The 25,286-nt window shown below is 51.9% G+C and overlaps 1 protein-coding gene across 6 annotated transcripts in view; it reads left to right on the top strand.

Annotated features, from left to right (window-relative positions):
- The first annotated feature begins 1,811 nt into the window (after positions 1-1,811).
- Positions 1,812-25,286, top strand: part of NIN (ninein) — a 61,293-nt gene continuing 37,818 nt past the window's right edge. For all 6 annotated transcript variants that reach the window (XM_065683839.1, XM_065683834.1, XM_065683833.1 and 3 more), the window contains exons 1-7: positions 1,812-2,007; positions 7,930-8,011; positions 15,165-15,334; positions 20,929-20,968; positions 22,352-22,542; positions 23,638-23,784; positions 24,385-24,552. In XM_065683839.1, the coding sequence (XP_065539911.1) occupies positions 1,825-2,007; positions 7,930-8,011; positions 15,165-15,334; positions 20,929-20,968; positions 22,352-22,542; positions 23,638-23,784; positions 24,385-24,552 (981 nt within the window). In that variant the 5' untranslated portion in view covers positions 1,812-1,824. The remainder of the gene's footprint in view (positions 2,008-7,929; positions 8,012-15,164; positions 15,335-20,928; positions 20,969-22,351; positions 22,543-23,637; positions 23,785-24,384; positions 24,553-25,286) is intronic.

The raw sequence follows: 25,286 nt of genomic DNA, 5'->3' as shown, positions 1-25,286 counted from the left end.
TCTGTGACGCTGCCATCCTTGCCCATGTTGGCAAGGGAGGAAGGACAGCCAGGCTGGGCTATTTCTGTCCGTAACGCTGCATGCTGCTTGGCACCAGCCCTTAATCCCTCAGCAGGTGCGGGAGTCTGGTGCTGCTCTGCATTGTCATCTACTCCTGTGGCCGGCAAAATCAAGGACACAGCTGCTGCAGTGCTGCCCTGGATGCTTCCCACTTATCCAGCCACATTGGACAGGCTTTTCTAATTGCCTCTCTGCCATGGGGTGCTTGTGTGAGCTGACGTGATGGCTCACAATGTTCTAGAAGATCAGTGTTCCTCGAGGCTGCAGTAGTGGACAGGGTGTGCAGTCAGGCTGCACCTTGCAGCTGGGGCAGCTTCACTTGTTCTGGGATGTCCATGAGCACTGTCAGTGACACAGGCAGCTGCAGGCACCCTGCGATGCTAAGAGGGATAGTGGGAGGTGGCAGCTCTATGGTAGGGCTGGGCATCGAGGGGGTTTGGATAGAGCTTCGTCTTTGGGAAATCTGGATGAGGTGACCTGCAGCAGCATTGGCAAAACAAAGCTCATGCAGAGACCTGACTGTTTCTTGCATGATGGTCTGAGGCTGGCTGAGCATCCCAGGGTATCCAGTTGTATCCTTGGGGCACTGGGTCCCTGCAATGCCTATTGCCCCTTGGTATGCCCTGTCGATGATGGCTGCAGTGCCTGTGCGTGTCTGCTGCGGTGGCTGTGCATGCCAGAGCTGTGTCATGGCACTGGGTTACGCTGCTGCTGCATTAAGCCAGTGGGGAACCAGGCAGCGAGGCTGGGTAATGGGATGCCAGCTGAATCCTTCATTTCAGACAGGAAATCTCCCTCCCTGTTCCCTGCCAGAACAGTTCCTGGGGCTGTGATGCTCTGGTTAGCAACGGGATGAGAGAGATGAGAAATTGTTGACTTGGAGGGGAGGGTGAAGCTCTTGGCAAGTGGTAAGGAAACCACCTTGGCTTTGTTTGCTGGTGCAGGAGACCAGGTATGTTTCAGCTGCCTCTGTGCTGGGCTCAGCTCTGCTCTGGGTCTGGGTTTGCTGCCATCCTAGCAGTGTCCCCTGTCAAACAGCTCTCTGCTTTCAGACAGGGTTTGATGCAAGGTACCTGAAGGAGAGCAGTGCCATGGGACTGGGTAGTGATGCAGCGGGGGCACACTGGGGTTGTGGAGGAAAGCAGAGATGCTGCACACTGGCATCAATAGGGCTGACAGTGTGTTGGGGCTCCCTGAAGTCAGGCCAGCATCAAAATGAGCATATTTGGCACAAGGATGTGTTTTGTGTTCATGGAGGGAGGTGCATATGGTGGCTGGCTCGCTTGAAGTGTTTGGGATGAGGGCAGAGGCAGTGGTTGGGGTGTCTTGCCCTCCGCTCTGCACGCAGAGAGCCCCATGCTTTCCTCCCTGCCACTGGTGAGCTGTGGCTGCTGGGATCATTGTTTATCTTCTCGCTAAGGTGGGCAAAGCATCACCTGTGACACCTGGGAACCAGAAGGGCTCAAGGGAGCAATTTTCCCCTGCAGCTCCTCAGCTGCTCCAGCTGAGACACTGATGGAGACAGTGTGGGGTGGCTCTGCAGGCTTGTCCCCGTGGTCTCTCTGCTGTGCAAGTCCTGCCTTCACCTAGTGGGATGGAAGAGGTTGTAGCAGTGGTAGAGCGCTAGGTTCACTCGCTGCGAACAAACAGACTCGTGCACTGCCCCTGTGGCAGCCCTTGGGGAATTTAGACTGTGCTGTGGGCACCGTGATTGATGTTAACTGGCCCCATCTCTCCCTGCAGGTGAGTGCGGCAGGCTATGGGATGGATGAAGCTGAGCAGGACCAGTATGAAGCTCGCCTCAAGGAGCTCTTTGACAGCTTTGACAGCACAGGCACAGGGTCCCTGGGGCAGGAGGAGCTCACTGACCTCTGCCATGTGCTGCACCTGGAGGAGGTAGCCCCAGCGCTGCAGCAGACCCTCCTCCAAGACAACCTCCTAGGCAGGGTAAGTCTGGGGTGATGGTGGGGGACAATGGGGGGCCTGGGAGCAAGGCAGTGGCAGGCATCTGCTCCTGTGTGCATGGGAGGGTGATGGAAAGAGGCTGCACGTCTGTAACCTATGAATGTCCAGCACCTCTGAGGCTCTGGGGCTGCAGGACTGGCAGTGTCTGTTCAGCGGGGTGGGCGCAGGGCAGCTTTGAGGGGGGGATTACTGATAACAGGGAAGGAAACTGCTCACTGATGTGTCTTCCCTGACTGGAGGTGTTCTGTGCTCTCAGGAGCAACCACTGTATGTTTAGCCTTGCGTGCCGGTGTTGTGCTGATGCATGGTGTGTTGTCCCAGTGTCCAAGGCTGAGTGCTGGGTCCCTGCTGCCCTCACACTGGTGCTGGGCCCAGCACATGCTTGTTAACATCGCGTGTGTGCCGCCAGCACTGGTTAGTGCTGCTTCTGGGTCATCTCCCCAAACCAGCTCACCGGGTGCTTGCACAAACTGCAGGGCTGGGGAGGTGCAGCCGGGCCTTGAGCCTGTGATTTACCTTGACTGAAGCTGCAGTTAAACTGGTGGAGCCACATGCAGTCATGCACGTTTCTCTCAAGAAGAGGCTATTGTCCAACACCGGCAGTCGCTGGCTGAGCCACCTTTGTCTATGTTACCTGATGCTGGGTTTTGGGGACCAATGGCTCCTGCAGGGCTGCAGCATCTCACCAGCCTGTGGAGGGGAGCTGTGGCCAGTGAGCACACCGTGCTTTCCAAGTGACTTTTTCAGTTGTGGTCTGTACCTTTACAGAGTTGAATGCCAGGTTGTTGAGAGGAAGCTGCTTGCCCTTGGGGGGACCTCCATGTTCAGCATGGATGTCCTAGTGCTTGTGCATTATCACTTTCCTGGCACACTGTGCTCAGAGAGTGTTGGATGCTTCCCTCAAAATCACCCTGAAATCCCATCACTGCTTACTGATATCAGAAAATGCAGAGCAGGCAGCTAGGGCTCTCGATAGACATGAGCTAAGCAGCCATCCCAGCTCCAGTTTCCTATCAAACTGCAGCTTTCACAAAACAACTCCTTTAATGAACAAAGCATCCTCTTCCTTGCCTGCCCTTGAGCAGTAGCTCTTCTGCCAAGAGTGAGCAGTGCTGGAGAGCGGATGAATCCAGGCAGGGGTTTCTGACCTTTGAAGTTGCAGTGTGGCACTTGCTTGTGCACTGGAGGCTTTCTGTGCTGCTTGGACATCCTGAGCTTCCACTGCTCGGATGCTGTTCTCTGGCTTTGCTGCTTGCAGGATAGCGGGCTAGAGGCGAAGGAAGAGCAGTAAGGAAGAGATGTGGTTGTCATGCCTGGTCAGGGCTAAAACAACAGTGCCCATCCTGTGGCCTGCTCAGAGTGGGAGGAAAGCAAAGTTAAATGCTGTAAATGCTCAGCCCAGTGGCACCAAAAAGCTCCTGCTAAAGCATCCCAAGTGCTGGTCATGCTTGCCCAGTCCCAGCCAGGAGCTTCATCCCTGTGACCTGTCCCATGGCACAAGACATCCTGAGGAGCATTTTTATTTCATTCCCCCCCCACTTTGTGTTGGGGGAATGGTTCTCGTTTACAACCTGTGACTTGAATCGTGTCAGAAGAATCCATCTCCTGCGCTTCCTCCCATCTCCCTGGCATTTGTGCTCATTAGCAGCAGCAATGGCCCATGTCTAAGCGCGAGCCTGATTTAATAGCTATCGAATCCTGTGGGTTTCCTAGGGAGCTCATCGGGAGAATAGCAGCAAACATGTTGCTCCCTGAGTGCAGGCTCCATGCACCTGCCCTGCCAGCTCGTTGCCGCAGATGGTCCCTCTGTGTGGTGGGAGCAGCCTTTGTTTGCCTTCACTTCCAGAGCCTGGGTTTTATGGGAGGGCACTGGGAAGGGGGGCGGCGGAGGGACGGTTTTGTCTGCTGAGGGGCAACTCGGTGGGGCCACGCGCTTGCTTTTGTGCTGGTTGCTCTGCTCTGGGGATGAATGTTCCGTGGTGGGGCTGCTCGGTTGGACCGGGAGCTGAGCCAGCATCCCGGTGAGGGGCTGGATGCGCTGCATCCCTGGCGCACTCGGTGCGATGCTGTGGGGATTAATGGGTGCGCGCTATCTCTGAGCTGCGGCGGGGGTGTGCAGATCCTGCCCTGACTCGCTGCAGAGCCAAACCATCCCAGGACCGCTTTCCCCGTGCAATTGCGTGTGGAGGCGATGCCATCACAGCAATTCCTAAGATTCTTTGGGGAGGCTGTTTCCTCTGGCCCCTCACACTTGACTGCAGGACTGAGAGGATAAGCACAGGCATGTCCTTCTCGTCTGGCCTCCGAGAGGTTTTGCCCATTAATTAGCTAATGCAGAATGGTGTCTTGGGGACAGTGCTCGTGGGCTGCAGGATGACTGTGGTGATGTGATTTGCGAGGATGGGGCGAGTCGGGCACCTCCAGACCCTGCACAAGGACCGTCCTCAAGCAGGGACAGGGAGTTCAGGTTTCACCCTGCCCTGGTGCTGTTGCATTAACAAGCCTGCAGCAAGGTCACTGTGGCATGGGGCTTTGCTTTGCTTGTAAGCTCCTTTCGATGCTTTGGCTGATGACGCCTTGCAAATATACTCCCTCTGAGCCAGCTGTGGTGCTGCTCCCCTTACATGCAGCATCTTTTTGCATGCCAGGCAGGAGGCTTGGTTGCGTGATGGCCCTGTTCCTGTGTCTTCCCCACCTGACATTTCCTTCTGCAGCCGTGCATTTGCTGCTGCTAGAAGGGGTTTGGAAGCAGGGACAGGGCTTTGGGAAAAGGACTTTGCTTGAAGATCAAGGAGAGGGAGCTTGAAGAAGACACTAATGCTGGTTTGCCCCAGAGTCTGGGGTTGCAGACTGCTGCTTTGCATTCCAGGGACAAATAGTGAGAAGCAGCAGGTAGCTTGGCACATGCACGCTCTCTTTTTAGTGCTAATAAATCACAGCTTCATAGGAAACTTGCTTTAAGCCTGGCGTCGAGATTTCTCAAAGATGCTGGGGTTGCTCAGTAGCTGGCAGCTTGGCTGGTCTCTGATTACTGTGGGGAAGCCGGGCTGAGCTCGCTATGCCTGTGTTGGTGTATTAGTCTTGTTTGACTCTGATTTACTTGTTCTTGGGCAAAATTCTCCTCTCTGGGGACTTAATGTGCCTGCAGCACTGTGCAGAACCCTGGTCTCACTGTGGGGTTTGCCAGTATCCTGTCCCTGATCCATGACTCTTGAGTTGGCACAAACATGTTCCATGTCATTGCCTCCCAAGCTCTGTTGTGTTTGGGCTGGATTGGATCAGCCCTGCTGTTCAGGGTCCTTGTGAACAGATGCACAACTTGGAATCTTGTCCAAATCTAGTCCAGCATATTGAAAATACTATTAAACTTCAAACACTGCAACAGTGTTTTGCTGGTATGTGCTTTCTGTCCTGTGTTTGTCAAGTTTTTGGGTTGGCTTGAGTGTTCGAGGCTGTTTTCTGTAAGTGGATGGTGCTTTGTGCAGTGCTGCTGCAGTTAGTGCTCTCCTCCCCAGGGCTGTTACACCTGCCCTGTGCTGGGAATAGTCTCTAAGCAAAACCCAGAGGTTGTTGCTGTTAACTTGTGCCTGCCCATGCGGGCTGTCACATCCCTGGAAGTGCCCCTTGCACTTTCAGGGTGCCCATACCCCCCTTGGCATGGGCTCTCCAGGCAGGAGGGTCACTCTCTGTGCCAGCACATGGGTGCTGGAGGTGTGCTGGCATCAAGTGTATGAGACTTTCTTTAAAATAGGAGTGGCTGTAGTGTTTGTGGCTTTGCTGTCAGGCAAGCTGCCTTGCCTGGCTTGTACTTGAGCACAGCTCTGATTTAAACAGTTGTGCTTCCCTAAGCACTCTGTACACACATGCAGCATCTGACCTCAGATGTGCACCACAGATACCTAACCTGGTTATCTGCTGTTGGGATAGGCCAGAAACTTTCCTAAAGGAAAAGACCCCCCTCTGCTACCTTGGGCTGTGTCTCCAGAGTTGGGCGCTGCTGCTCAGATGCTGTGGGACTCTCTGAGCCTGTTCAGGTGCCTGCTGTTGGGTCTCTCTGCTGCTGATTTGCATTTTAAATCCTGCTGTGTAGCTGACCAAGGCACTGGCATGGGCAGGGGGGTCTGGAGGTTGGTCACGTCCTGCCCCACAGCCTAATCTTCCACGGGCTCCTTTGGACATTGTGGTCATGGTAAAATTGCTCCATGGGCTTGGTGCCGGAGCCATCTGTCCTGTGTGCAGCTGTGTCAGTGAGGGCTCAGCCCCTCTCCTGCCTTCTTTTCCCCTTTAGTGCTTCTTGGCAAACGTGAGTTATGAGGCTTGTTAAGCGGTGCAGGTTACATGTCAGCGGTGCTGTCTGCACCTGCATAGGTGGTTGTACTCATGAAGTGTGTTCACACGAGCAATGCAAAGTGATTCTTTATTTTCTTGCTGCCATGGGGTCCCATTCAAACCCAGTGCCAGCACTCATCTGAGGACCAGCTGTGTCTGTCCCTGCGATTGTTGTCCCTGTTCCTGAGGAGATCCCAGCGGAGGGGACCTGTTATTCGAACACCCTCATCTTTTATTCATGCTCATTTAGTCTAAATGTCAAGTTTTTTGCATCGGACAAATTCTCCTATCTCTGTAAAACATCCTTTTGAAGTACACCGGTGTTTGGAAGTGAATAGCAGCAATTAGTATTCAGGTGAAGGCATCCTTAACAAGTTTCCTTGCTGAACGTATTTCTAACTGTTTAATTACTTGGGGAGCGTGCATTTTGAACCACAGAGATGATTTGCACCACGTGCACTGCAGTGTGAGGTGCTCCCCTGCATGGGGGCCCATGGCTGAGCCCCCAGGTCCACTGTCATCTGCCCGGGAGCATGATGTTCTTTTTTGGGCTGGTTCGATCCTAAGAACAAGCTGGCAAACTTCAGACCTGACTTTACTTTGCTTCTAATGCTGCTCCCCCACAGCATTAGCATTCTCTTTGACTGCTCCTCACGCTGGATTCGCAGCAACAGCTTTGCCAGCAAGGGCAACCTTGGTGGGTTCTTTAAATGAAGTCTCTTGTTCAGTGTAAAATTCTCTCCAAGATTTATTTAGCCAAAAGGAATCATAGCAGCCAGCTTTGTCTCGCCACTGACCCATGTCAAATAGCTTCCCCAGCTGTCCCTGGGCTCCTGTCCCCCACGGCTGGAATTGCTGACATTCCCCAGCGCAGCTGTGGAGGATGCTGTAGCCCCTTTGCAACTGCTCATAGTGGTGAGGCAGGAGGCTTTCTAGGAAGACACAGATGGGAAAGGGGGGGGGAAGCCCCAGTGGTAGGATCATCCCTGCTCGTGTTTCCCATAGCTGTGCTCCACACGTGGTATTTCCATTCCAGCCTCTTTGGAGCAGCAGCAGGCTGGAGCGCCAGGCTGGGGCTGCCCTGGGAAGGACACTGCCATCCACTTCAGAAGAGTGGTTTCTGAAGCTTTAGTAGGGCAGTGGAGCATTTCCACAGCTCAATAGCTCATCCCCGGTCAGGACTGGTATCTCGCTGTAGGAGCCACCGGCCCTGGCCAGGTCATCCCCAGGAGATGCTCCCTGGTCCTGTGGATGTATTATTTCATTGTCTTGCTTGTAAGAAAACCCCAACCAATGCATTAAAGCAGTGGCTTTGAGTCATTCTGTGATAGCAGTCATTCTTTCCACATGCTCAGAGATGCTGCTTGTGTCTGCGTGTGCCATTTCCCCAGGCCCCAAGTCTGAGGGGCAGTCTTGTCCCTTGCTGAGGCGGTTGGCAGATTCAGGCATACTCTTGTCTCAGCGTGGTGGGCTGAGTGCTTTGCGTTGCTGCCTGTCTTCCTGACGGATTATTAGCATGATGTTTAATTTTCTGCACCAGTTGATTTCTTCCTTTCTTCCTTTTTCCCCCCACAGGTCCACTTTGATCAATTTAAAGAAGCACTTATCCTCATCTTATCCAGAACCCTGTCAAATGAAGAGCACTTCCAAGAACCAGGTAAATACTGAATTATCTAAACCAGTCCGTTTTTCATTGGCAAAGCAGACATGGGTGGCTGTTACAGAGGAGCTTAGAAGAGAAAGTGTTTTTTTGGGTGCCAAGGTAGGCTCTTCTGCTTAGATGCCCAGACCAGGGGAGAATGGAGAGTTAAAGTCTATTGTGGAGCCTTCTACAAGAGCATTTCCTGAGCTATTAGATATTTATATCCCATTAGCCCAATCTGAATGCCTGGAGAGGCATGTGATGTCTGTGCGCAGACCCCTAATGGCACTTCAGATGCTCAAGACATCTCAAGGCTGCTAAATGTGCTGAGGCCTCTCTATCCCATAACGCTGCCAGTGGCCAAGGATGCTTTGGGTGCTCTCCAGCTGCAGCAGATAGTTAGGGGCAGGCAACCAAATGGCCGCTTTATCGCTGTGGGTGCTTTTTTCCCGGCCAGGGCTGGCACATCCCCTTGCTCTCCACTCGAGTGCTTCAGCTCTGCGGTGATGTGATGTGGCACAGAAGCCCCAGCTCAGCAGAAGGCCTGAGCCAGCGGTAGCTGCTGTGCTCCTAGCGGTAGCTGCTGTGCTCCTGCCGTGCCTCTGAGGGGCTGTCCTGGGGGACAGCAGTGCCTTGCTGGAAACCTGTGCTGGCTTCGGGTGCTGCTCTTTGTTGTGGAGGTTGTAAGGGGAAGCTCTCTGCAAGATTTCCTCCTAGAGATGGGCTGCTCGATGCAGAAATACACACACACACACCCATCTAGCACTGATTTACATTATTTTTCTTTAAAGTCCGTGCTGTTTCCTCGCGTCTGAGATGAGCAGGGTGAGCTCAGACCTGCAGAAGTTCACTCTGAAGTGACTCTTTCTCCCAGGGTTCTGAACAAGTCAAGCCCTCTGACCAACCAAGTTGGGGCTGGTTGGAGAAACAGTGGCTGCTGCTCTTCCTCGCTGTCCTGGTTTTTATCTTGCTTTGTTTCAGTGTGCCTTGAAAATGTAGCTTTTTAGACCAGGAAATGGGGTCACAGGCTTGGTGGTGCCCTGTTTGTGCATGTGGGCTGGTGGTGCTGGGAGCACTGGGGAGCTGTGGGGTGAGGGCTGAGCCCCTGTGGCTCCAGCTGGAGCTGGGGGGCTTTGGTCTGCCTGCTGTCACACCTGTATGTAAATCCCTAATCCTGCCTTTGGAGCAGCGGGGCTGTGAAATCCCCAAAGGAAAAGACAGCTTAGCAAGGACGGAGAGGGGAAACTCCAGGTTTTCTCTCCAGGAGCATCAATCTCAGCTGGAGCATCCTCCACTGGAGAGCTCAGCCTCTCAGCAAAATTACAGCTCTCCCCGTTAAATAGGCTGCAAAAACCGCAGGGCCCAAGAGATGCAATTGATGGATTACTTTTATTTTCCACCCCTCATTTCCAAAGCTCTTAATGCTTAGAGGGAGGTGGGCGATGACAGCACTTGCACCCGGCATCCCTTAATGCAATTTCCCAGCACAGGTCAGTAGATGCTCAGGGGCAAGGGGGGAGCCTCACCTATGCCTGGTAAGAGGTCAGGTCTGCTGTGATCCCTTCCAGCCCCTCTGAGAGGAGCTGGCACAGAGCAGGAGGCAGCCCAGCACCCCAGTGAACCAGAACTAATCCAGCACTCTGCTTTGATCGGGGAATCATGTGGCTGAGGAGCTCCGGCTTGATTTAAATATAAATAAATCTTCTAGAAAGGGCTAAATTTGGGGTTATTGCAGGGGAAATTACAAACGCAGCTGGCAAGAGGCTGTGTTGGAGCTGGAGAGCCCTCCTTGGGGACACGTTTGTCACCTGGGTCTTGCATGGCAGGTAATCAAAGGGCATGCAGTGCAGGTAGGGAGCCTGCACCAGGCAGGCCTGGGAGGCATTCATTTTTAATGCATTTTGACAGGTCGGTTAACGCCAAAGTCTTTGCTGCTTTTAATTTAGATCAAACTTGAGATTTGGAGAACAAGCTGCTTTGTGCTGTTGGTGTCAAACTGTCAGACTGTGGAAATGCTGGTGTTCCAGCCCGCCCCGGGCTTGGCAAAAATTAAGAGCTTCAAATCGTATCATTTAAATGAAAATTTAAGGGGGGGGGGGGAAGGCGCACAGATCTTAAAGCTGTTTGCTGCATCTGCAGTTTGCTCTGCAGGGAAGTGGCTCTGTACCTTGATGTAGTTTTACCCAGGGACTTGGGTGATTGAAAGGCCCCCCGGGGACAATTGGAGGGCTGGTGTCTTTGATTTCCAAACCAGCAGCTCCCAAACAGCCTGTGGACACGGGCAACGGGGCCTGGCAGGGGAAAGCATCCTTGTCCCTGTGGGTGCAGTGCAGCTTGCTCAGGGAGGATGGCTTGGCACAAGGAACTTCTGGATGATGGGGCAGCCCCTGGGGTCACGGTGGGACCCACAGGCTGGGGGCACGGAACCAAAACTGCCGTGGAATGCAGAAGCAGTTCCTGCAGAAGTGACTGATGGGGTTTTCCTTGTTTTGAAGGGGGTGAGAAGCAGTCAGGCTTGCAGAGAGCAGCTGATGTATTTGTTTTGGAGTGGTTTCATTCTTGACAGAGAAGCTGAACTCCCTTTCTGAAGGGAAGGCTGCCAGGAGGATGGCCCTGATGTGCTGCAGGCACTTAGCCTGGGGAGCAGCCCTGAAAACCAAGGCAGGCAGAGTTCCCAGCGCTGCTGTCATCAGCTCCATCCCTTCGAGGACGTGGAGTCAGATCCAGCTGTATGGGTGTGGGGACGGACCCAGCTGCAAACCTGGGCATCAGCCAGTCGGGCAGACCCCAGTTCTGCTGGGAAGTGGAATGGCTGGGCAGAGGGATGGGGGAAACGCTGGGAAAAGCAGATAAAGGCCTGAATGTTCTTAAAATAGCGCTTGTTTTAGTGACTGCTGGGGAAACCCATCACCCCCAGCAGCACCTTGAGCAGAGGCAGCCTGGATTGCTGGGGTTAGATGCTCTGGAGAGATGCTGCTGCAGGGCTGGGGCTCAGCCTGCGCCTCCTGGGAGCCCTGGGCTGTGGGCTGCTGCTGCCGATGCTCTTTGTCCGTGGGCCACTGTAGCAGTGAGGGGGGCCTGGGGACAATAAAATAGATTTAAAGGTTTGGAAAGAAAAAAAAAATCAGTTTTGTGGGTGATGGGGAGGGAAATGAGGCAAATAAAAAGTCAGCTCTGTGTGTTGTGGAAGCCTGGATGGGAAGGGATTACCAGGGTGGAGCACAGGATTACAGGAACACCCAAGACAAATTAAAGAGCAGTTTGACGCCATCCTTGCTGCGGTCGTGAGGGGCTGTTGGGTTGTTGTCTCCCCAGCACATGGAGACAACAGAACTGCCCTCCAGAAGCGTATCTGGTGGGGATGATGCTCTTGCAAGAATCCCGTCCACAGGCAGAAGGTTGCTCACGTGGCTGCAGAGGTCTGGCTCCTGCTCCACAAGCAGACCAGGGTGGGGACAGGTATAAAACCAATGTCGCTGTCCAGACAGGGTGACCTAGGCACAGGTAATGCCTCTGGGCCAAAATGCATTGATGTGGGGCTGTGGTGCCCAGCCATTGCTCCTGCTGAGCCCAGTGTGAAGCAGGGTGTAGGAGGAGTTCAGGCAGTACCTGCTGTCTGGGAGGATTAGGATTTAGCAGATCCCAGCTGTGATGCGCTTTGCCCACTGGAAGGCTGGCTGCTGCTGTGAGGAGGATCCCTCCCTTCCAGATCTTAAGCAGTAAAGAAATTCATCTCTAAACGGGCTTGCAGGACGAGGGTCTTCCTCCCTAAACCTCCTTTTGTCTGCACTCGGTGGCTTTGATGCTGGGCCCAGGAAAATGCTATTTGGCATCAAGGAGAGCCCCCCCTCTCCTCCCCGCGCATCTGAGGGCAGAGTAGGATTTTGAAAATACTCATCTAGCAGAGAAAGGCAGAAAATCGAGTGTAAATCTCCAAGCAGGGAGGCATTTCACTGTCGAGGTGGGTGGGGGGAGCAAGCCAGGGCATTGATGGCTTTTGTCTGCAGTGCTTAAATCAGGGGAGTTCTTGTGAAATGCTTTCGTTTTGGTTTGTTTTTCAGGATCTTTGGGGGCCACAACCCCCTGGGCAGTGGGTCAGGGAGGTGAGAGGCTTGCTCTCTTGGCAGCTTCTGCTCTTACCCCAGCCGGCGGGCAGTGCAGGGGGGCAGATCAGACCCCAGTGTCTAATTAGCTCTGGAGTGTGTTTTGCTAAGCCCATGCATTGCCGAGGGCTGTAGGAAGGAGGGAGCATTCCTCCTATTTTCTTTTTCTCTTTTTTCCCCTTTCTTGGTGCTTGTCAGCCACACAATAGAGAGGGGTCTTCGAGGAGCAGCATCTCTTCTTGCTGCTGGTTGCAGACGGGGGTACCAGAGGTCAGGCCTGAGGAAGAGCAGCCTCCCCTTGGTGTCCAATACCGAGATACATATTTTACAGTGTTTGGGATAAATAGCACACGGGGCTGTCTCACGGGCATTTGCCTCACTGAAAGCTTTGATTTTAATTTTTTTTTGTCATCTCCCTTCTGTTTGTGTGCCTTTGAAAGAATGTGTGGATTGAGCAGCTCTTTCTTTCCTCTTTTGGCTGGAAATGAGAAATTCAGTTCAGCTCATCGGTGAACTTTACGTTTCGGGGAGCTTGGGTTGCTGCTATTTGCTGGCATGTGTGCTCAGCTTTCCCTAAATACTGGGAATGGCAAGAGTACTAAGGGCATCAGCTGCTTTGCTGGGGGGTTGGGTTAGAAAAGCAGGAAGATGGAAGGACTTATAGGATGCTGCATGCATGGGAGGTATCCGTGCACAGCTGGTCCAGAGATGATGGTGCACGGGGTTTTCTGCAAAACAGATGGGCCTGTGCTCCCAGGGATGGGGCTGCAGGCTGCTGTCTGTTATGCCAATCCGATGCCATGGCCCCGTAATGCTATTGCTTTGGTCTGCACTGGGTACCCAGCAGCTAACAGCACAAAGGTGCATGGGGGCTAGCAGGGGAAGAGCTGTAATGCGGTATTAACCGAAGCACTCTGGCTCTGGAAACGGCACTTCAGGGTGCCTGAGCAGGGTGTTCTGCAGCTGGGCTCAGGCACAGCCTGTTTTGAAGTTGGCTTTGCAAGGCAGGAGTGAAGTTTCTGCTCTTTTCAAGCTGTGAAGGGTCACCTTTCCCTCCTGGGGATGTTCTCAGGCTTCACAGCTTTTTAATTGCACAGGAAAACAAGCACACCCAGGTGCTGAGACCAAAGAAGAGGGACAGAAGTCAGTTGCCAGCCTCCAAATGCTTAAAATGGAAAAGGGGGGAGATGTTCCCATTTCTGCTTGCTGGCAAAGCACTTGTAGGATGCATAGTTTGAAGGCACCTGTATTTCCACATAAAACTGGATTTTCAGCTGCAGCTAAACCACACTGTCAGGCTGGGAAGCATTGGAAATGGAGCCCTTCTGAGGCATTGGGGAACCCAAAAGGAAATTTAGCCATAGCTTCATTATTGCTCAATGACAGCTTCTTTTCCCCCCACATCTTTCCAAAGACAGATGGGTGAGGAGGTGTGTTTGTCCTAGAGGAGGAAAAGCTATTTCTCAAAAACCCAAAGCCCCCCCAGCCCTCTTCTGCAAGGGCAGGGAGATGGCAGCAGGGAGAAAATAAAGGGGTGAATGAGTAGCCACAAACATTAGCATTTCAGAGAGAGCTGCTCGATAGAGATTGTTCACCACCAGGCAAGCTTTAATAGGAGTGATAAGGTTTGCTTTTGTTCTCGGGCTCTTACTTAATCAGCCTGTCTCCCTGCGATTTTTCTATCGGCACACTTCATCACACAACTTTCATGTGCGAGTCCCAGCTGCAGCAAATCTTGTTAAAATGGCCTTGTTCAAACATGGGCCGCTGGGTTTGTTCCCTAGAGCTGCAATATGGATGGATGGAGTGCAAGGCTGGAGGAATCAAAGGACTCCTAGGCCTGTGTATTTTATAATTCATTGCATAGCTAAGTTGCAGAATATTTTTCCTCTAACAAGCTTGAAGCTTTCTTCCATATCTAAAGGAATATTATCCAAGGAGGCACTTGGGCAGGGGGGGTTCAGAGACTCTCTGCTTTCTGTGTGCCATTTGTCAGTGACTGAACAGCTTCCCTGCGCCTTATTAGTATTGCACTGTGCATTTGTTTTGTACCAGAGTGCTCTGCAAATCAAATTTCAAAAGGCTGCTGCTCCTGCCACTGCCTCAGCGCGCTGCAAGTGGCGGAAAATGAAGATGATCGAGTCCTGGGGGGGTTTCAATGGCAGGGTTAGCAAACGCGGAAGCAAAGCGTGGCAGAGAGCCGTTCCCTAATTGAATCCCTGGTTAATTTGGTCCTCGGTTTAATTTGCCCCTGCTCCAGACATTGAATGATTCTCACTGAAAATAGCCCAAAACATGCTTATGTGTTTTTTGGTTTGATCCTTATCAGTGAGTACTCCTGGATAATTCAGTCCCCAAAGGCAAAAGGCTTGCTTTGGGAAGCTGGAGCCAGGGAATGTGAGTGGAGCCCTCTAATTAGATGACGACTCCAAAGGGTTATTTAGATCTTGCAGTTGGCATTAGTTGCACAGCACAAGCTGGGACCTGCCCCGCTGTCGCCTGAATTAGCCACTTGTGTTGGCCCCCAAGAGACGTTTGCCTCCAAACTTGCCCGATTTTTCTTCCACTTGCCACACATTTAATCGAGCTGTGATTTACATCCACCAAAAGCAGCGGCAGTCGCCCAGGTGTCTGCATAATCTGGAGACTTGAGCTGCCTCAGTGCAATGCTGTCCCTAATTAAACCTGCCCATCCCTGGTAATGAAGATCAGTGCAAGGAGGAGAGACCTAATGGACTTTCTGTCCAAAGCTGTTTGCAAGGTTGGGGTTTTGGGTTTCTTTTGCCCAATCCTGTTAACAAAGCAAACGTGATCTGGGAATTGGGAAAGGATGAGGAAGATGGAGCCCTGATTTCACTTGGTGACAGCCTTTTCATTGAGCAGGACCCATTCCAACCCATAAGGCCAGATGGGATTGTGAGGGTAGTGGTCCTGGAAAGGAGCAGCCACTGTTGCCTGCCCAGGGGCAATGGAGCTCAAAGTGCTGCAACCAAGCCAGTGCTGTGCGGTGTGACCCGGGAGCAAAAGTCACGTTACTGATAATGTTTTGTTCCTGAATGTCGCAGATTCCTCCCCAGAAGCGCAGCCCAAGTACATCAAAGGCGGCAAGCGCTATGGCCGGAGGTCCCTGCCGGAGTTCCAGGAGTCCGTGGAAGACTTTGCTGAGGTGACTGTCATTGAACCACTGAGTGAGGAAGCGCGTCCCCCACGCATTGCCTCCAGCGGCTGTGAGGAGGTGAGCGGAAAGGGTCCTGGGTGCTGTGGGAGCTCGCCATCCCCAGACATCACTGCCCCCATGCCATCCTGAGGTGGTTCGGGTGTCCTCGGGGCCTTCCAAAGGTGATGGTCTCCCTCTTTGCCTGTCCCCGGGGATCAGCCATGCCCGGCAGCACCTCCCTTGCTGCAGCCCCAGATTCCCACCTGCAGGCAGGCTGCTGTGGGGAGCTGGGGAGGATCTGGGTGCTTGGTGATGTGCATTGGTGCCACTGGTCTTCCTCCGCTCCTGGCTGCAGTGTGGACCAGCAATCGAGTGAGGGCTGTGACGCTGCTTCTGTGGCTAATGAAGTGTGGGCTGGGAGCTAAGTGAGCAGAAGGAGCACGTCCTCATCTATTATCTCATCTGCAAAAACCTGGCCATGGCTCTGGTGCTCTCCGGTAGAGAGGATTGGGAAGAGGGGTGGTGAGTGAGAGAGCTCTGCAGCAGGCGGCTGCCTTGGGATGGTGCCCTCAATGCAGAGCCACCAGCTGCTTCTTTCAGTCTTCTACTTTAGATTTTCCCAGCAAAAATCTTTCGCACCAAAGCTGCATGGCTCTCACCAGCCCCCATGCTTGCTCCAAAATCCAGATTTTCTCTGGTTTTGTGATCAAAACTCGTGTCTCTTTGTGCCAGTGCTTTCAAGCCCAGAATCTTTTCTTGCTTGTTCAGAACAGAAGAGCAAAAGGTGAAGAGTGGTTGGGCTTGATGGTGTGCATTAGCATACAGGCACAGCAGCACTTCTCTGGCACTGGGCTCATTCCAGCCTGCCCCAGTTTACCAAGCACTGTTGATTTAGTGCTGCATGTTCAGGAGTGCACAGGGGGAGTTTTCCACTGGGACGGAGGAAACAGTGCTGCTTTCTTCCCTCATCTGTCTCCTGGCTTCACTTGTGCTTTCCTAAAGATCTGGGGGGGCTCTGCAGCCATTGCACCCAACACTGCACGGGGAAGTAAGGGAGAAATTTCCAGGTTTCCAGTGTTATTCCTGTGCAGCTGAGCTTAAAAACTTTTTTTTTATACATATATATATTTCTTTTAATTTTTACTTTTATTTTTTAGAAAAAAGGCTTTTCCACCATAACCAGCTTCCTTACCCTATTCTCAGTGATGTTTGCTCACCACCACAGGGATGCTCATCTGTCTCCTGGTGCTGGCCCCATGGGTTGCCCTGACCTTGAAATCAATGTTAATCTCCCCACAACCCCAAGGGAAGCTATGTTCTGATGGAAGATGTCCCTCTAATCTTATTCCTCGGTTTTAACTGTCAAGGAGGTGTAAAAGGCTAGTCTGTTTAACAAGGTCATTCAATTAACTCAACCAGTACATAACCACACTGTGTTTCCTGATGGGAACACTTGGCTGCACCTTCTGGGGTGGATGGGATGGTTAATTCTCTTGAAACTTAAGCAAACCACAAGCTAATTTTGTTTAAATTCCCCACTTGTCAACTTTATCAGCATTACTGTCTTATCTCAAAGTTGATTCTCTTGGTATGCACAGAAACCAGTTGTTTGAAGGCATACGGGGTCCTGGGGCTGCAGTGCTGGACAGTGTTGGAGACTCCTGATGCGTTGACTTCTTGGTGCTCACCACAACTAGCAGCTTTTGCCCAGTTTTCTCCTGTTGCACCATAAACATGTTGTCGCCTGCACTCTGCAAGGCTGCCTCTAGCCCAGGGGGTTTTGCTGGCCTGGGAACTGGGGCAGTGTGGCTTAATTGGTGCTTGCTTTCAACCAGTGCCAATTAAAAGGGCTCAGACCCTGTCTGAGAGGCTTCCTGCCCCTACTCATCTCTGTAAACAGGAGAGGAGAGGCTGGAGGGCTGGTTTGTGTGTGGGGGATCAGCTGCCTGGACGTGCTCTGTGACCTCCATCCCTGGTGGCTTTCTAGGGACTGGACAAAGCCATGAGCACCTGGGTGTGAATTCAGCATTGACCTGGCCATGGGCAGAGGGTGGTATAGGGATGCCAAGCTTCCGTTTGATCCACATGAGTTTGTCCCCATGGATAGTACTAGGAATATGGTTGGTGAGAAACAAGTGGCTTTGGCACTGTTATGAATGTGGTGCTAATGGAGTTGCAGCAATGAAAGCCTCTAGAAATGCAGTGTGAAAGCTTGTGGTGGTTAAAGCTGTGCCTCTCCAGCCCTGGCTACCACTTAGCTTGTTTGTTCCAACCTCTTGATACAAATCTTTGTGGGCTTGGGAAGCACTGTGACCTTGCTTTCATTTTCTTTCTGCCTTGTGTTAGACCTGGTGATGATCTGCTCAGTGGTGGTGATGCAGGGTTGGGATGGGGAGCAGGCTTGGTGGCCATGGGGTACCAACTGCAAGCTGGTGGTGGAGCATCAGCACCCTTTGGCTTGTGGGTTCGCAGCAGCACACCCCGGTGTACACCCCTGTGTCCAAACCTCAGCGCAGGGCTTCTATCATCTCTGCTTCCCCAGATGCTGCCTCTGCTCTAGGAAAGGTCAGTCCTACTTGCAGGCTGTAGAAACTGCTGTCATGTCCCAGCTCTATCCCTTCACTGCCCGCCAAAGCCGCTCACTCCCCAGACATCTGTGTGCTTGCTTCTGCACAGAGTGGTTTCCAGCATGGCATGGCCTTTCGGTGCAAAACCTCCTGGGAGGGTCAGGCTTGAAGTTTTTTGTCTTCAGGTCCTGCATGTACAAATGTCCTGTAAGGCCAGGATCTGCAAAAAACAGCTCAGGACAGTGCTTGCCCCAGACAAGTGCATTATTGATGTGACTCTGGTGCTTTGCAACTGAAGGTAACTGGCAAAGTGGGGTGTGGAGATTTGCTGGCAAAAGGGGTCTCTGCTCTGGCCGCTCAGACCAGGGCGCTGACCTCTGTGCAAGCATGCAGGGAGGGGAAAAATGGGGTCCATCATCATTGGTGCACAGGCTCACCTTGCCACGTGCAAAGCAGAACAGGCTCAGCGTGTGCTCCTGATCGTCATTTTAATTAGCAATATATTCTGGCAGAGAACAAAGGCCTGTCTTGCTGAAGCAGATGGCAGGGGGAGAGAGGTTGCTGCCTTATTATGGGGAGAGGCCACCTCAAGCAAACAGCACAGGCTGCAGATGCTCGCCTGGGCTCCAAGCTGGAGGGTGGCGAGCATTGAAAGCCACGGCCATCTGCTCCTCAGCCCGGCCAAGCACGTGCCTGCCCGGATGATAATGCATTCCTGGGATCTCTGCTCCGCCTGGATGTGTGTGACCTGCATCCAGCTGTAGCACTGCTGGGGCCAGGGAAACAATGCTGTGCCTGACATGGGGATGCACTGTCCCTCTGCACCCATCCCAGATCTGCTTTGTCCTCCCACTGGCGGTGGCTGACCCTGAGCCCCCACTGCATAAAGGGACCCCTTTGCCCTCCATAGTGAGGCCCTGGCATGGAGAGGGAGGTCACACGAGCTCCCCAGGGTCGGTGTCGGGGGGGTTACCAGCCTGCAGCACACACACACATGCACAGCCCTCCTGTGTTCAGCCTCTTCAGGTTGCTGGTGTTCATAGAGTTACCTTGTGTTGTGGTTTGGGGTTCTTGGTTTTGTAAGTCCCAACTTGAGAGGGTCCGGTGCTAAATGGTTTAGATCTGATTCTGTATAAAAATACATGTTGCTTGTGCAAAAATGCTTGGACATAGCAGTGGGTCCCACTTCTGAGCATCACTGCTCAGATTCCCCCTCGGAGCCCCCCAAAGATAAGGATGAGTGGCAGTGGGGTGGCAGCTCTGTCTGGCACCCAAAGATTCCTTCTCTCAGTACAAAGTTGGCTGTTGCACATACACAGGCACCTGTGGGTTGGGCTGGTGCCAGCTCATGCATTTTTGGGAACACAGGCAGTTTTCTGTCTTTGCACATGGTAGTTCAATGGTACCAGTTGCTCCTGCTTTTTGTGTGTTCACCCTGGTGGTTTATCAGGCAAACCAAGAATCAGCCACATGAACACCTCCATGGTGGTGCTGGCAGGGCAGCACTTGTTTGGGCCAAAATCTGTAGATTTCTAGTGCAATTTTATAGGTGTTCTTGGCTTTCTCCAGAACATCCAGCAAAGCTGCTGTGACTGCCTGCCTCGGAAAGCAAAGGTGAAACCCCCTAGCTCCATCTAAGGGTCTCCCTGATTCCTGCCCTGTGACCCTCCCCAAAAGCAGAGGGGTACACTGAGATGCTGCAGCAGCAAACAGCCCTTGCCTGGCCCAGGAGATGACACAGGAGTGAGCAGCAGAGCTAAAAAAAGTCTAATGACCTAATCCAGTTTCCATGGTAACGTTGTAGATTAATGGCTTTTAGCTGTAATCTGAATGAGATACATTGAACTTTTATATGATGATTTAGAGCCTCTTTATGTCCTGGGTGACTTTGACTTCAAATCCATCAGTCACATGCATGCAGAAGTATCCACTTGTAACAGTGAAGTGACATCTGCCACTGCCGCAGCTAAATCAGAAGTTAATATCACTGAGCACTGTGTGTGATTAAATACCCTTGGCTGGGACAAGGGTGGTAGAGACATAACAACGTGTAGTACATGAGGAAATCGCTTTAAACGATGTACTTGTGCCCTGCTCCCAGTGCCCCTGAGCTGATGTGGTGTTGCCACAGAGGTAGCAGGATGGCTTAAGACCAGCAGATAGTATGCTGGGGTTTTCTTCTGCAGCTAGCTCAGTGGAGAGCTTGTTGGCAGCATGGTTCTGTCTCCTGACCTAGAGCGACATACAGCTGGTGGAGGTGGTTTGGACTGGGCTTGGCTGAGCATGTGCCAAAGTAGGGGAAGATAGGATGCTGGAAGGAAGGGACAGCCCAAACTCAAGTAGTGGCTATATGCAGCCCATGATCATGGAACTACAGACTGCTTTGGGTTGGAAGGCACCTTACAGCTCATCCAGTTCCAACCCCCTGCCACGGGCAGGGACACCTTCCACTAGACCAGGTTGCTCCAAGCTCCTTCCAACCTGGCCTTGAACACTGCCAGGGATGGGGCAGCCACAGCTTCTCTGGGCACCCTGTGCCAGTGCCTTGGCACCCTCGCAGGGAAGAACTTCTTCCTAATACTTAATCTAAATCTCCTGTTTGTCAGCTTAAAGCTATTCCCCCTTTATCCTATCCCTACATGCTCTTGCTCCAGCTTTCTTGTTAGCTGCCTTTGGGCACTGGAAGCTGCTCTAAGGTCTCCCTGGAGCCTTCTCTTCTCCAGGCTGAACAACCTCTCTCTTCCTGAATTTTTATCTTGACCGCTGATACCTCTAAAGACAAAGCAGCATGGTTTCCTTGGAGGGCAAATCTCTTCTTCCACCCCATCAACCTGCCGGACTCTGATCTGTCACCTCTCAAGGGTCATTTGCAGGGCTTTAGGCATCTTTCTGCAGCTGTGGTTTCTCCCCATGAAAGAACCTTGCGTGCCAGAAAAAAAGAGCATCAAAGAGCCATGGATTGCCAGCCCAGCCTGCGGGGAGTGGGGAGATGAAAGCCTGGCGGCGTTGCTGGAGCCTTGTAGCTCATGCTGATTGCAGAGTCTCTTTCATATGGGCGATGTCTTGCAATAATAATAACTTGGGAATCTTTTGTTTTCTCCCCAGCACTGGAAGACTCGAGACAGCGAGGAGTATGAGGCTGAGGGTAAGAGCAAGCAGCAGTACTTGTATGTGCTTACTCTCTTTTCAGCTTTGAAGATGAATCAGAGGGGCACACTAAATCTCAGGCCATCTGGGTGTGCTGAGCAGTCCCAGCTTGGTGTGGTGCAGAGTTTGACAAGGTGCATACAGGGCAGGCAAGCCTCTAGCTGGGAATTAAAGGAAAAGCAGGGCCTCTTGAAGGTCAAAGTCTTGTGCCTTAGCCCTTCTGCCCTCTTTTCTTCCTGCTGCCTGATGCAGAGGCTATCCTGCTACAGGTGCTCCTGGTCTCCCTGGCCTCAGCACAACTCAGGTCCTGGTCCCTGCTCCTGCCTGAGGGGCTCCTGTAGCAGAGGACGGTAGGCACTAGGTGTCAGTGTGGACCAGTCAATAAATATTTCCTAATTGTCCTAGGAGAGCAGGGTGACCCCCCGGGTGATGGTCGGGGTGACAGTTGGGCTTTGGCACCAGCCCTCAGCACAACCTGCAGCTTGTGAAGATATGTTTAAGCCATGCAGCTTTTAATCACTTCAACACCTCTTCTATGTTTCAGCTGCTCTCTAACACCTACTCCACCCAAAGGGACCAATTTTTATTTTCTTTTTTTTTTCCTCAGAAAGTTGCTTTTTCAGCCCCAGGATGAGGTAGCGGATGCAGGGAGGTGTCACGCTCTGACTGGTTTGTGTCTAGTGGCATTTGTGGATGGATGAGGCTGCACTCCAGGCATTTGCTGGAGGCAGAGGAAGTGTGTGCAGCGGAAGGCTATTGGGTTTTGAGTTAGTTGTTTTATTATTTTTCTTCCCCTGAAGAAGTGTGTGGAAGTATTTTTAGATCAAAACACACACTACAGCTTACACTCGAAGGGCATGGGAGTTTAGGAAGCACCGCTTGTGGGCTGGCATTTATGGAGACAAGCAACCATTGACTTAGTCATGGTTCGGTATGGGTATGCAACTTGCTCAGTCCTCTCCCTTGACCTTATAACTGCCCAGAAGAGGAGGGGCTGGGTCCCTTCTCCATCCATGCCAGTAGCCAAGGCAGCAGGGGTGTGCTTCTCCTGGCTGCCAGCCCAGGTTGGCACAGTGCACTTTTCCACAGTCTTCCTGGCCATGGTCCCATCCTCACTGGTATGTGGGGTTCCCTCAGCTGTGGTGGCATACATGAGTTGAGTGCTGAGCAGGATCTGCTTCTTCTTATAGAGTCCACTAGCCATACCCCAAAATAATGAGTGTACTCTGAGACGGATGGGGTAAGGCAAATGGTCCTGGGGGGGTCTGACAAACAGTGAGGGATGCTGTGCCCACTGCAGCAGCAAGTCCCCCAGGCCTTCTGGTCATCACCTGTGTGCAGTGGATGGATGGAAATCAGAGCAGTTCTCCCCTGTTTCCAGGGCAGCTCCGCTTCTGGAACCCTGATGACCTGAATGCCTCCCCTGGTGCCTCACTGCCCAGCCCGGACTGGATAGAGGAGAAACTGCAGGAGGTCTGTGAGCACCTTGGCATCACCAGGGATGGCCACCTGAACCGGAAAAAGCTTGTCTCCATCTGTGAGCAGTATGGGCTCCAAGCAGCAGCTGGGGAGGTGAGCGGCCACGTGCAGACCTGCTTGCTCCAGGGTGTGCGTCTGGGTTTGCCGTGGCCCCCACAAAGTCTGTCCTGTGGGTGACTGCAAGCCTAAAGCACAAGTGCTTATGGTTTTCCAGTGAGGCTGTTGGTGTCAAACCACCAGACATGGGAAGCTGCTCTGGTAGAAGGCAGCTGCCAGCCTTACTATGCAGTGTGCGTGTCTTCTCATGCAGTCACAGAGTAAACTGGAATTTAAAACATATTCTAGATTCCAAACGTGTCTCCTTAATCCCAAAAATCTTCGAGCTAGACAGTAAATATGAGTTAAAATATTCATAGCTGGTTGCTTTTGACTTTGTTGAGGGCCTGCAGGCTGTTTCTGTCCTGCAGGAAAAATTCATGAGAAAATTATTTCTTTAGCAGAGAAGTTTGTTGCCGATTTATGGTGAGTTTTCTTTAAAAAAAAAAAAAAAAAAAGGAAAAAGGACTGATTTGTATTTTAAAATACAAACTGTAATCATTTCCTTCATGAAACGCGTTTCTGAGCAAGTATTCCTTCGTAGCATTCATAACGAAATGTTTTCAGGGTATTAAGGCACAAAATGGAAAGAATAAACTAAGTGAAGAAATAATCTTAACATCTCTGGTCCTAATAAGGTTGGTCTTGCTTTGCAGAAAGCAGACTGCCCCGAAGCATCAAACAGATTTATTAAGACCTTGCAGTGTTTTACTGTGTGCTTTGCGCAGTCACTTCAAGCTGCTGGGGGTTTGGTCTGTCTCATCACCTTGCACTTGAGTCCTGAGGTCACTCTGTCTCAAGAGCAGAACGAAATGAGGTGTCTTCATGATGCCTCACAAGATATGGAGGCTTCAAGAGGACCAGGAGCTTATATCATTCTACAGGCAGGATTTTCATAGTGTGTGTGGATCTGCAATTTTCTACATGAAGGTTGCTGTACCAGTGTTAGACTGATGCAGTGTAGTGGGCAACTCTTGCTTTGCCTTTTTCCTTGGCAGAGCCTTGGGAATAGGGTGTTTTCTGCTCTGCCAAATTGTTACCATGGTGGTTTTGGCAATAGCAGATGTGATTTCTGTCCCCTGCCACTTGCAGGTGCTTGAAGAGGTACTCCATAACCTGGAGCAAGATGGCACCATGAGCATAGAGGACTTCTTCTATGGCTTGTTTAAAAATGGAAAGCCGCTGACACCTTCAGCATCTACACCATACAGACAACTGAAACGACACCTTTCCATGCAGGTGGGGAACTGAGGTGGATCCTAGGGTAGAGGCAAGAGCAGGGGGGGAGTCCTGAGGAAATAGCTCCTAGCTTGCCTCCTGCTTTTCTTCGCCATTTGTCTCTGTGGTGGGGCAGCTGTGACTGTCCCCCAGATGGGGCAGGCTGAAGACTGTGGGCATGCAGGTCCCACATATATTCTCTAACTATTTTGGGATGGGGCGGGGGGAAAGAGTTTGGAATCCTCTACCTATCTTTGCTTTGAAGCTGAGGGCTATAGCAAAAGCACCTGTGCATATGCTTCCTGCAGCCTTTTTAGGGGAGGTGATGCTTGAAACCAAAACCTGAGAATGCAAAACACTTCTGGAGCACTGAGGACAGCTCTGAAGCTGTTCCTCCGTATATTCATTTTAAATCCGAAGTGCCTGCTTGTGCTGTGGTGCTGGGAGGTCAGTAGCAGCACTCCTGCTGGGTATTTGCTTGGCAGTGAGGAAGAGCAGACTTAATCCTTAATCTCCAGAATACTGTTAGTGAAATTACATTTCCAAGCCTTTCTTATCACGGGGTGGGCAGATGCCTGGCTCTGTCTGTGCCCCATCACATCCTCTCCCCTCTCTCCACAGTCCTTTGATGAAAGCGGGAGGCGCATGATCACCCACTCTGCCATGTCCAGCACCATTGGCTTCTGCCTCTTCTCCAACCTGGATGATGGGATGGGCTATGGCTGTGTGGAGGGTGTCCTTGACTGCTGGCACCAGGAGGGCATAGAGAACAGCCAGGAGATCCTGAAGGTAACTGACAGCTGCATCTCACCTCTTCTGTTTGCCTTGGTTTTCTTACCCCAGTGTAGGATGCTGAACTGTAGCCAGATTACTTTTTTTTTTACATTTCTTAGGACTCCCAGTGCTAGTGAGAAGAGTCTAATCCCAGAGAGCTAGAAGTTAATGATAAAAATGTAACGTGACTTCCAGCTTAGCTTGAAGAGGTCACCTATGTTCGTAGAAAGCAAATGATGAGTTGACTATGAACCAGCAGTGTGCTATTGTGGTCAGAAGGGACAATAGTATCCTGGGGTGCGTTGGGAGGACTGTGGCCAGCAGGTTGAGTTCCTGTAGTTGATGCTGGTGAGGCCACATCTGGAGTACTGTGTCCAGTTCTGGGCTCCTCAGTACGAGACAAGGAGCTGTGGAGAGGGTGCAGTGGAGGTCACAAGGATGATTGGGAGGGTTGGAGCATCCTTCTTATGAGGAGAGACTGTGGGAGCTGGGCCTGTTTAGTCTTGGGAAGAGAAGACAGAGGGGATCTGATTAGTGCATATAAATATCTCAAAGGCAGGTGCCAGGAGGATGGTGCCAGACTCTTTTCAGTGGTGCCCAGCAACAGGATGAGCAGTGGCCATAAACTAAAACACAAGTTTCACCTCAACCTGAGGAAGAACTGGTTTATGTTGAGGGTGGTGGGGTGCCCAAAGAGTCTCTCTGAAGAAGTTCAAAACCCTCCTGGACTCGTTCCTGTGTAACCTGCT

This window comes from Lathamus discolor, chromosome 6 (assembly GCF_037157495.1).
Source record: "Lathamus discolor isolate bLatDis1 chromosome 6, bLatDis1.hap1, whole genome shotgun sequence".
Taxonomy (NCBI): domain Eukaryota; kingdom Metazoa; phylum Chordata; class Aves; order Psittaciformes; family Psittacidae; genus Lathamus; species Lathamus discolor.
This window is presented reverse-complemented; position numbering and strand designations above follow the sequence as displayed.